General features: G+C 36.3%; 1 protein-coding gene and 1 pseudogene across 1 annotated transcript in view; one reads left to right on the forward strand and one right to left on the reverse strand.

Moving 5' to 3' along the window:
- The window catches only part of TkR86C (Tachykinin-like receptor at 86C), a 93,156-nt gene that overhangs the window by 31,128 nt on the left and 49,107 nt on the right, over positions 1-12,921 (reverse strand). Inside the window, exon 3 of the mRNA XM_073975075.1 lies at positions 7,886-8,031. Coding sequence (XP_073831176.1) covers positions 7,886-8,031 — 146 coding nt within the window. The remainder of the gene's footprint in view (positions 1-7,885; positions 8,032-12,921) is intronic.
- Positions 1,930-2,791, forward strand: LOC141390538 (protein transport protein Sec61 subunit alpha pseudogene; annotated as a pseudogene).

Raw genomic sequence — 12,921 nt, forward strand, 5'->3', positions numbered from 1 at the left:
AGCATGGGTACTTGCTCAAGCAGATAAGGCAGTGCTTGGTGTGTTCGAGAGAAAAATTCTTCGAAAGATCTACGGGCCAATCGAGATACAACGATTGCGATGGCTAGGCCATGTTATAAGAATGAGTGATGATGAACCCGCTAAAAAGGCGTATAAATACGGGCCGCATGGAGGTTCTCGCAGATCTGGAAGGCCAAAGCTTCGTTGGAGCGAACAAGTGAAACGAGATATCAGTAAGCTACATATCCCAGATTGGGAAAATACAGCAGCAAACAGAGTGGATTGGAGATTTTTTCTTAGTTCGGCTTATGGAACAAATGTTCTGTAAAAGGCCAGCTAAGTAAGTAAGTAGTGAAAAATTCTGTACAAGATTAACCGGCATAACATTTTCGTAGGTTTTACCGCTTTTGATATATAGAAATTCAGGTCAATCTTCAGGATTTTGCTTGAAAACCGCATGTCCTATCGGAATGGGACTAAAGAAAATGTTATAACTGTGAAAATTCTCCACAAGATTGGCTTACGTATCTTTTTTCTAGGTTGTACCATTTTTGAGATATATAAATTTAAGTTAGGAAATTGCAGTCATGACATTGTTTTATAAGGACACCCAATATCTCAAAAACGGTAAAACCTGCGAAAATACCAAAAAGGTTAATCTTGTAGAGAATTTTCATAGCTATTATTTTTTATATATTTTCTTTCGTCCCATTTCAAGATTTTATTCACTTTTAATTTTTCCAAAACAAATAAAAATACAAAATATTAAAGATGTTTGCATCGAATTTGGTTCAGTTGCATATGTTTTGACCATTAAATTTTAAGGCGCGTTATGTATTTTCATATTTTTTCAATAATTTTGTTGTATAATGTATATAAACTTTTTATTTTCTTATATTTGAAGCAATGAACTATAAATAATTGCCAAAAAATACTTAATTTTACTTTCAAAAAATTTCCTAAAACGTGCAATTTTGTTGCAAATATATTGGCCACCACTGTACATTCTGGTAACGTTTTTGAGCATATAAAACGTTTATATAGGAGATGTGCAGTAGCGTTGCGACTTCTTCATGTTTTTTCTCAAAAATGATTTCCTGTTGCGAGAATGAATAAACTTTAGCCTAAAATAACTTTTATTCCATTTAAATATTGAATAAGGCCACGCACAAACCACTTTTAATTGATATGATGTATCAGATTACCAAAAATTAATGTAATATGATCTGGTAGCCCCTTGGTCCATATGGTAACCCTCTTAGTTAGTAGTCTGGCTAGTAGTTAATCCTTATTAAGAATAAAATTGATAAAATTCATGAAATTTACTGAAAACATGAGGTATTTTGGAACTTTCATTACATTTTGAAAACATTGTTTTGACACCTTGCATCACGTGTTAATTATTGATTTTGACTATTGTTGTTGATCTAAGTGGGTAATTTTTTTATTTATACATTTAATCTGGTCTTAAAAATTTCGACAAACTAATTTTTGCAAAAAAAAACAGACATTGTTGTCACAATTTTCGGTAATTAATACATGAAAAGTTTCCGTTTTCGTGTTGTGAGGACAATTAATTGACAAACTGTATATAAAATGATATACACACCTGCTCAAAATAATAAATACACCTTGTAATGATATGATGATAAAATTAGCGAGAAACAAAAAGTTGTGTCATTTTAGTTATGACTAAGTAGAGCTGGAAAACTATCGATATCGGGCCAATTAAATTTTCTCGATATTTCCATCTCAAAATATCGATAAAACCTATACTATCGTGGATTTGCCACCTCTATTTATTCAGAATCCAAAATGGCCGACAAACGTGTTTTGTTTACATTTCCTACGTCATTGAAATATCGTTGTAAAATTCACTTTCTATTGTTACTGCCTGGTCGGTCGAGTGCGGAGGATAATAAACAAATCATGGGAAATAAATTCCTCGATCCCATAAAGCCCTCCTGCATTATACTTCCAGAAATTGCCAAACACGAACGCAAGATCCAATTCAGAGAGAAAGTGTTATGGACCGCCATAACAAATCTCTCTGTTCGGTATCATGAGTTCCGACTTAGCTGAACCTTTCTACTGGGTCCGAGTGACTTTGGCCCCAAATCGTGATATTCCATTGTTATATCTGCCTTGATTATGCAATTGTTGGCTGATGCCAAATTCACTGAATTTGGTGACAATCCCAATGATCGGGCTTTGTTCAATGGTGCCCAAAATCTCTTTGTTATTGTTATTACCATGACATTGTTTGTGTCATGACTGAGGTGTATAGTAATCCCTCAGGAATAGGTGTTGGTGTTTGCTTGATCATCATCCAATTATTTCCCGCCGGTTTGATTGTGTTGCTTTTACATGAATTGTTGCAACAGGGTTATGGCTTCCGGTATTTTTCTCTTCATCGCCACAAACAAAACTTCCTAACTTGATGAACTTGTTGACCACCATTCTCTTCTTCCAAGGTATCCGTGTTGATTTGTCCATCAAATCTGCCCGTTATTGCGTTCAACACAACAGCTATCGCATGGAATTGTTCTACATCTCAAACATTCCCATCATCTTACACAAATGTTGGCAGTTATATTCCAGGGTAACTTCCCCATCAACCTCCTCGGGGTTTGGACTGATGTTGGCGGTCCAGGTCGTTCCTATCCCTCTCTAAGCCCTATAGCCACCTGAAAGTGTTGGTCCCATCTTAACCGATCCCAAAAAAAATCTGGCTATTGCTTCTACGGCTATTTTTTTTGTGATGTCAAAATTTTTTAATTTTAAGAAATAGGTAGTCAGCCAAAAAAGTAGTTAAATCCTCAAAATACCGAAAATCGGTATGTACCGTTAGATAAGGCTTATACCAAAACAGGGACCTACTTGCTAACCAAAACATGGACCAAATCAGAGATAGTTTGGTCCACAAATGTAGCTAAAATCCTCAAAATAACTTTATATGTGGGCTATACCTATGCATGGACCTTTGTTGACAATTTTTAGTGGAGACGTTTTGTAACCACTAGGAACCTAAAATGGCAAGCAGCAGCCAGTTCAGTTAAAAACTGTAGCTGAAATCCTCAAAATACCAAAAATCTGGAGGTTCCGTTATATAGGGTCTATACCAAAACATGGATTTCTGTTGACAATTTTTCGTGGGAACCTCAAATGTCTACCTTTAATTTGACAAAAAATCAGATAAAATCCTCAAAATACCGAAAATCGGGAGGTGCCGTTATATGGGGGCTATTCCAAAACATGACAATGTTTGGAGGAAAAGTTCATGATTGCAGGGAGCTAAAATGTCTAATTACGGATAGTTCTGTCAAAAAATGTGCCAAAGCCCTCAAAGTATAGTTGATAAAGCTTGTTGTTCATATGACGTCGATATTCGGCGTCAAGGCAGATTGGCCCGTAGATGTTTCGAAGAATTTTTCTATCGAACACACAAAGCACTGCCTTATCTGCTTGCGCAAGTACCCATGCTTCGGAACCATACATTAGCACTGGCCGTATCAGACTTATCTACCTTCTTGTGAAGTGGACATAGGATTCTCAAGCTCCAATCGTCGGGTACACGTTCTTCCTGCCAGTTGGTGCTAAATAGGTGATGCATACACCTTATCAGCGTGTCGACTCCGGTTTTGAACACCTCGGCTGGTAGTAGAGCTGGCAAACTACCGATAGTCCGACTATCGTTTTGATTGCTGTTAAAAAGCAAAGTTTTCGTTGGCTACCAAAACATATTTTTTTGTTGATGTTTATAGCGAGTAATTTAAAAAATAATTGGTTTGAAATCCGATATAAACAAAGTTTTATGACAGTGATCAAAACGATAGTTAGACTATCGATAGTTTGCCAGCTCTAGCTGGTAGGCCATTGGTTCCTGCTGCCTTATTATTCTTCAGCTGGTTTATTGCTGTCTTCACTCATCTTCTGGGATTGGATCTGTGGTATATTCATTGTCTTCGTTAGTATTGGATACCTAGCACACTATCTGTATCAGTTACCAAATTACCTTGCTGGTCTACACAGGAGGATGGGCCTGTACCAAAGCCATCAGTTTGATGCTTCACTCTTTGCTAGAATGTTCGGACTTCATTCTGGCTCCTGTACATATAAATTTTTTCACACCCCCGCCATTCCATTTCTCTCCTTTTCTCCCGATACCTCTCTCTTGCACTACGCATTGCTACAGATTGTAGAGTAGCCCTATATGCCGCATTTATCTCTTCGGTAGCAGAATGACACTCCTTGTCATACCATGGATTCCTTGGTGGGGGTCCCTGGTATCCAAGAATGGATTTTGCGGCTGTTTGCATGGAATGAGCAATATTTTGCCATTGTGCTGATATGTTATCGGAAACGATCGTACATCCAACGCGTTCGATGAATGTTTTCCATCTATTACAACGTGATCAATTTAATTTCTTATGGGTGAACGCGCGGCACATGTTGGCTCACTACCTTTAACGGGTGTTAAAGGCAGCTCCCCAAGTGACACCATGGGGAGGTCAGTGTCCACCGGTCAGAACCGTTCCTTGGTATCTTTCATCCCCTACGTCACCCCCTAAATCTCTTTGCGAAAAAGACACTCGGGTGCAAAAATATAGCGTTCAAGCTCAAACGTTGTGAACACTAGAGTGATTACAACAGAAGGACATGCGTAGATCGACTCAGAATTTTATCCTGATAAAGAATATATATACTTGATAGAGTCGCAAATGATTATATCAATGCGTTACAAACGAAAAAGCTAACTTAATATAAACTCCATACTATTGTGGAGGGTATGAAAAGAAGAATAGTACTTAGGCTTAAGTAAGCAGTTTAAAAGCAAAGTCACATCTCGTCAAGCAAAAATAACAATATACAAAACACTGATGCAACCAGTGCTAATATATTCTTCCGAAGCCTGGGTACTTGCGCAACCTGATAAGGTAGTGAGTGCTTGGTGTGTTTGAGAGAAAAATTCGTTGAAACATCTACGTGCCAATATACGTTGACGGTGAATGTCGACATAGTATGAACCACGAGCTGTATCGGCTATACAACGACATCAGTATAGTTAAACGCATCGAGATACAGTGATTGCATAGGCTGCTAGTTCATATCATAGTCATGAGAATGAGCGACGATGAAAAGGCATATAAATACGGACCGCATGACGGTACACACAGAACTGGAATGCCAAGGCTTCAATGGAGTATACAAATAGAAGACGAGATCGAAAAAGCAAGTAAGGCAACAAATATCGAGGAATGGAAGTCTTTCCTTAGTTAGGCTTATGGGCAGTGTTGCCGAATTTGACGATTTATCGTCATTTTGACGATTTTTTGGCCCAAAATTGAAAAATGACGATTTGATGATTTTATGGTCCAAAATGACGATTTTTCACGTAAGCCAGAATTACATAAATTTCACGAAAGACAATGTTCCAAACACGATTTTATGAGCTTTTTTAATGTTTTATAGCAATTTCCAGACTAATTAGCTATATTTAGGCACATATCTGGAATACAGGTATTTTTCATAGTTTTTGCCCCACATTCAAATTACATCAACTGAAAATTTTCTTTAGTTTTGTTAATGGATGAAAATCTTCCTTGAAAAGTTTTCGAGATAAAATATTAATTATACATATTTTTTGTAAAAAAATATGAGTCCAGCTTTCTTAACTTCCTACTAATGGTATCATTAAGCGGTCAGCCAGTTTCGAATTAAAATTTTTATCGATTTCCGACTGCCCAACAATCAAAATGTACGTTTACCGACAAACATGGACGGTCACACTTCCAAGCAAGCGATATTTGAGCTAAGCTGTCATTCCAAACTGGCAATGTGTACCCAGCTTTACCTTGCTGCATTACTATTAACTCGATAAGCGGTATTTAAGTGAGATTGGGTTGGATTTATTGCTGTGGGTTGTTTATCTTATGTTGTCAGTCTCATTGACAAAACTATCAGCGAAAAAATCGAATTTAACGGAAACCAAACCTAGTTTTCGACCATGTTGACGATTTTTGACGATTTTCCAAATTTTGTTGACGATTTGACAACACTGCTTATGGCACTCTGTAGAGTGCCAACGAAGTAAGGAAGTAAGCAAACGAGTTCCTTCCTTTAGTAACTTCCCGAAATGAATTTTTGTTTTCTTACTAATACGAGAATTAGGATTTTATTCGCGTAGGCCTTTTAATCGAATCTTTCGTGAAAAATTTCCCACAAACCCTAAATATTTTGCGTTTTCAAATTAAGGCCTGACTATGGATTACTTTAAATTTTTCTGCATTTTGCCCTTGTACATACTTCTCGATACAATCTGCTGGAAAATTCCAAAATTTAAAGAATGTTATGGACGTTGTGATTTTGTATACCCTCCACCATAATATGGAGGGTATAATTAAATTTGTCATTCCGTTCGTAACACATCGAAATATTCATCGGACCCTATAAAGTATGTATATTCTTGATCAGGGTCAAATTCTAAGTCGATATAACCATGTCCGTCTGTTGAAATCAAGATACAGCTCGCAATTTTAAGATAAACCTTTGTAATTTAGTATAGAAGTTTCTATTACTCCTAGGATGTTTGGTATTGCAAATGGTCTTTATCAGTCCACGATTTGATATAGCCCCCATAGAACGGTACCTCCCGATTTTCGGTATTTTGAGGGTTGTGGCCTCAATATTCCTCCGAAATGGCTGAAGTTTCGTATTTAGTCTTCATTTGGGGTATAAATTATCCATATGAAATTTGTCGGTATAAGTCCACGCCTTCATAGAAAAATACCTCCCGATTTTTGGGATTTTGAAGGTTGTGGTCTCAATATTCATTCGAAATGGCTAAAATTTGGTATTTAGTCTTCATTGGGGGTATACAAGTTTGTCGGTATAGGTCGACACCTTCATATAGCCCCCATAGAACGGTACCTTCGGAATTTCCGGTATTTTAGTGTTTGCGACATCAATATTCCACCGAACTTTTTGAAATTTGGTATTTAGTCTTCATGTGGGGTATAAAACTTTCCAGATAAAATTTGTCTGTATAGATCCACGACTTCATACAACCCCCATAGACAAATATCTCCCGATTTTCTGAATTTTTCAAGTTGTGGCATCAATATTATTCCGAAATGGCTAAAATGTTAGTCTTCCTTTGGGTTATAAAATATTCCAGAAGTTAATTATCAGTATAGGTCTACGTTTTTCTATACCCGCCATAGAGGCGTACCTCTTAATTTTTGGTATTTTTAAGGTTTTAGCCACATTATCTTACCGAAATATCAGAAATTTGGTATTTAGCCTTCATTGAGTCTAAAAACTTTCCGTCAGAAATTTGTCGGTATAAATCGACGTTTTGATATACATATGTAGCTCTCGTGGAACGGTACCTCCCGAATTTCAGTATTTTGAAGGTTAGCCACATTGTTTTACTGAAATTTTGTATTCAGTATTCTTCATAAACAAAAGGAAACTAATTGTTCCATTTTACTTCATTACAATTCGTGGTGGAGGGTATGACAAGTTCGGCCCGGCCGAACTTAACTCCTTTCTTACTTGTTTTCAATTAACCAGTTGAAAACTGTTCATAGGTCGCCGTCAATAATTCGCCTAAGAATGTCGCCTATTCACAAAAAAAAAGAAACAATATGATGTTTCTGTAAAACCTTATATGAACCTAATCGCTTAAGATTGAGAAAATTTCCTTAAGTGTGCTCTTGCATACAAACATTTAAATCTATGTTCTCCCTTTCCATATCATACATATTACACCACTGTTTACTTAATTTGATTTATTACATTACAGCTGGTTAAATATGTTTTTTGTTTGTATTTTTTTATAATCCGCCATTCGTGATGGCAACGCAATGAAATGCAAGCTTACCCGTTACTATCCACAAGACAATGCAATTACCGGCAATGGCCACAAACAGCATAAAACCAAAGATTATGGCCCAGACGGTTTTCTGTTCCCAGGGCAATTCGTACGGCCGTGTGGGTGATGGAAAAAGGCATTCCGTAAGAAAGTCTCTGAAAGTGAACAAAGGAGAATTGAATGTAAGTTAATGTATTTTGTATGTTGTTATATTTATAAATGTAAAGAATCATTGCACATTTATTGTTGTCGTTATTAAAGATATAAATTTCTTCAAATGTTCTTTGGAGTAAAACATAACATTCTATTTATTATATGCACGGAAGGAAATAACAACAAGTAAAAAAACAGTTTAATTTGTCCAGGCCGAACCCTCAATCATGAAATCAATTTTATAATTTTTTTCCTTTATGCTGCGTATGAACTTTGCAGCTCCGCCATAGCATGGCGAAAGTAGGATTAAATATATTAATTGTACATTATTTTTTTATATGTAATGCTCCAAATAACACAAAAATATAGATCAATATCTAGAATCATATGCACTATACTAGGGTGGAAAATATAAAAATAATACTGGAAGTATAAAATTTGATATGTTTAGAAAAACAAGTCTCGCCCAGTCACAAAACTTCCGAAAGCACTTGCACCATTTAAATACTAAGTAGGTATCTATATCTCTGAGTATTTCAATCAATGTACTTGGCAACTGTCACATAGACAAAATGAACAAAGTTTCACAAAATATTTTTTTGCAGAAATGACCTTAAAAATGTTGTAAAGTTTTTATGGTGACTTTAATAATTTTTTTCCAAATCCAACAAAAACCGAATGTCCAATGCCAACACAATCAAGCTGCATATCTTTGCTCTCAATGCTAGGTTTTATGTAAATAATTGTTTGTTTTGAAAACCAACAAAGGAAGGAAACTGAAACGCAGATTGTAAAAAAAAAACAGAAACATAAACATGGTGATAAATGGCACTTTGCCCAATACAAGAAACTGAAATCTAAGCAGAAAAGCGAAAGGTAAACTTCGCTAAAACAAATAATGCTGCATGATCATAAATTTAGTGTTCTTATTTATAGTTTCTGAGAATGGATTTGGTGAGTTTGTTTAAAGTTTATTAGACATTGGTAGTGAAGAGTAGTAGTTTCTGGACTTGACAGTGCAATTAATACTATTGATTTATTTCACGTTTTTGTTAGGCATGTGGAATACTAATAAGACAAACTACAAAGAGCTGTCGTAAAATATTTTTAAAACTAACCGCCTCTTCATGTCACACGGAAACCTGTACGAAAGGAAAGCAGTCACTCACTTCCGTCTAAAAATGCGTTCATGTATTTCGCAAGCTATCGTGCGACAGCCGTTACGTATCCTATGCGAAATACTACTAATTTGAATGTACATTTGTTCAACTATGTACAATAAATGAGAGCCAAATGAGAAATGAAAAGAAAATCCACATATACATACAAACATTGGAATATGTGTGATTTGTTTTGTATGAAAAATAAAATGTGTCGGTATTTTGAATTATTTTATTTTATTGATTTCTTCAAAATAATGAATGAAACCGCCATTAAAACGTGTCTGTAAAATTTTTATTTTGTTTCAAGATTGTGTTGCATAAATTTGTTTTAAGATTTTCGGTGTTATTCGCGAGTTTACGTTCTACTCGGCAGCTACAAATCAAGTGAGTGATTTTGACATTCTCTTTCTATAAGAGACAGTCCTTTCGAAATACATAAACCCAAATTTAATGGAAAAGTGTACGTGTTATTTCGTATGGATTGTCGGACGCATAGATTTTCGTTTCGAAGGCGTTTACATGAACAGAAAATGATTTTTTCCACTTCCGAAGCGCAAAAAAACCTTTCGGTCGACATACATGAACAGGCTGTTAGATATTTGTTTTTACCCAGCAAAAAAGTCATTACCAAGTAACGACTTTATTCAGTAAATTTTGGCAGTAGTAATTACTTACTAATTGGCAGTAAAAGTCATTATTTTTACGTGGCGATGTCATAGGAAGGAAGTACTTCCTTAAATATGTCTTTAAATACGTATTAAGCCGGTATGTCGAAAAAAGCTAAAGAACATACGTTCTATTTTTAGAACAGTTGCGGTGAATTTATGTTCAAATTCAATACTTCACATTTTTCTTGTTATACCCTACACCACTATGTGGAAAAGGTATTATGTGTGATGAGTGAAGTAAGTAGTTATGTGTAAGCCATTATATATGTACTGCCTGATAATGCGGTGAGTAATGAGCTCTAATTACTCGGTAATGCATGAAATAATGACATGTGCATACCATGTTTTTGCTGGGTAGGAAAAGTTCATTGCTTATTAAGGTCCGTGGGGACAAATCTATATATATATAAAAATGGTGTAAAAAATGTATAGTAATTCATAAAATGAGAACGGCTAGGCCGATTTCTGTAAAATTTTTTGTCAGTTATTCGTATTTTCGAGGAGAAGGTCTTTACGGAAGAAAATTTTGGAAAATCTCTTTGGAAAAGTCGGAAAATTGGAAAAATCGAAAATTGAGTTTTTGTATGAAATTTTATTCCTTAATAGCGACACGAAGTTCGCCGGGTCCGCTAGTTTTTTATATTTTGGAATAAAACAATCTTCAAAAATTTCTTTTGTTTTTACCCTCTATACACTTTGTCACGATAAATAATGTTTTTAAATCGTTAAGCCAACAGGAAGCTGACACTGGTTGTTAAGAGGTCTGTTAACACAAGCGAAATAAGTGACTAGATTATGTGAAGAGTTGCATCCCTGGAGCCGAAATAAGTGAATTAGGAGTAACGGATAGTTGCACTGGAACTCTGGGAAGATGAAAGGTAGGAACTCTGACACGTTTGGTGGTGTTACACCGATTGGCCTGATGAGGTGCACAAGTTAATTTAGTCAAACATTTGTTGATATGATGTTGCATTACATCTCTTTCTGCCGAGAAGGAACCACCACATTTTACAATGGATGATGTTGCAAATGCCATTAGAAACGCCAAATCACCCAAAGCGTTGGGCTATGACGGTATCTCCATGGCAAAGCTGAAGCTTTATACCGAAAAACCAGAGACTCAATTTGGGACGGTGCATTCCTGTAAGGCAAGAATTGATAACACCAAAACCCCCGTCCATCATGCAGAACAAGTCCGCACGACACTCTCCACCTTTTCAATTGCACTGTCAAATATACTCAACTAACTCCAGTAGCTTCGTGGTTACAACCCATTGACGCAGGCACATTTCTAGACCTGAAGATAGAGCTAAATCCAAATTGAGCAGGAAAAGGGACACACAAGCTATTACAACAACAACTGACTGAGTATTCAATTTGGCCGAGACTGTGCAAATCGTATTATTTATTTCAAACTTTCATCAAGATTGAACAAAGCTTTCTAAAAAGTTTAAAGTTTTCGCTTAACTGCAGCTCAAAATCAGTTCGAGGACCATTTTGAAAATTTGGCTGTGGTCCGCGTAAAGACATAGTTTTTTTCTTGACGTCCTATGGTGAGCATTTAAAATGGCTACTGAATGATAATGATGATAATTATCGAAAAGAATGACTGACATTGGTCTATCCTTTGCACATCGTAATATTTCTCTCAAAGGTAACTCTTGTTCACAAAATGGTGATGATTTTGCGATGGACCAAAAACAAATTTTTTATCCGATTTTGTAGCGGCTCTGTAGGTCGCAATAATAGTCTGATCGGCGTAAAATTTTAAGTAAGGCTTGAGTTTATGACAGGGATGAAGCTTGCAATTTTCCACGAAGTTCATTTCATTTAGCGGGTAAAATGGACCAACACTTTCTTGTGAAATTTAGTATAATTGTTAATATAATAACTATATGTTTATTCCAGGAAAACACATATTACCCACTCAAGCTATATTTGGAATAGGAACTCTCGATTTTTCCATTGGTGTCCATCATGTGGATGTACGTTGTCAGATAACCGAGTTACATCCTAGTATATATAGATACCCCACAATTTTCATTTATGTCTATAGTAACCATAATCACGCAAGAGATCGCACTTATAGTTCAATACTGACAAAATTTTGCACGAGGTAAGAGTTTAGGTCACCGAAGATCCAAAACATTTTGGGTAATGACCGGATAGTGTTTACTTACTTACTTACTTAGGTGGCCCATTACAGAACATTTGTTCCATAAGCCGAACTAAAAAATATCTCCAATTCTTTCTGTTTGTTGCTTCGTTTTTTTGAAAACCGCTTCTTTCCATTTCTTTTTCCACTTGTTTGCTCCATCGAAGCCTTGGCCTGCCGTGTATCGCCATGGGGTTCATCATCGCTCATTCTTATGATATGGCCAAGTCAGCGCAATTGTTGTAACTCGATACGTTTATCTATACTGATGTCGTTGTATAGCAAATACAGCTCGTGGTTCATACGACGTCGATATTCACCGTCAACGAAGATTGGCCCGTAGATCTTTCGAAGAATTTTTCTCTCAAACACACCAACCACTGCCTTACATGCTTGCACAAGTACCCAGACTTCGGAACCATACATTAGCATAGATAGTATCAGTGTTTTGTGAAGCGTTGTTTTTGTTTGACCAGATGTGGCCTTGTTTTTAAACTGCTTACTTAAGCCAAATTAGCATATGTTGGCCAACACAATTCTTCTCTTTTTTCACAACTGATGTTGTGTTGTGTTTATGGCGATACCGAGGTAGACGAAGTCTTTTACTACCTCAAAATTATAGGAACCAACCTCCACTGTTGGTCCTTGCTCTATGGACGCATTGCGCATCGACTCCGTCAACTTTGTCTTTTCGCCGTTTACTGTTAGGCCAACTTTTGCTTATTCTCCTTCGACCTTCTTAAAGATATCAGTTATTTCCTTTACTGATCGTCCCATGATGTCAATGTCATCAACATAAGCAAGTAACATGTGGCGGTTAATGTATATTGTGCCATTTCTTTTGACATTTGCATCTCGTATAACCTTTTCCAGCAGGATAACACGAAAGGCTGCCTCCTTGTCTGA

Source organism: Musca autumnalis, unplaced genomic scaffold (assembly GCF_047663935.1).
Source record: "Musca autumnalis isolate F117 unplaced genomic scaffold, ASM4766393v1 scaffold_1, whole genome shotgun sequence".
Classification (NCBI taxonomy): domain Eukaryota; kingdom Metazoa; phylum Arthropoda; class Insecta; order Diptera; family Muscidae; genus Musca; species Musca autumnalis.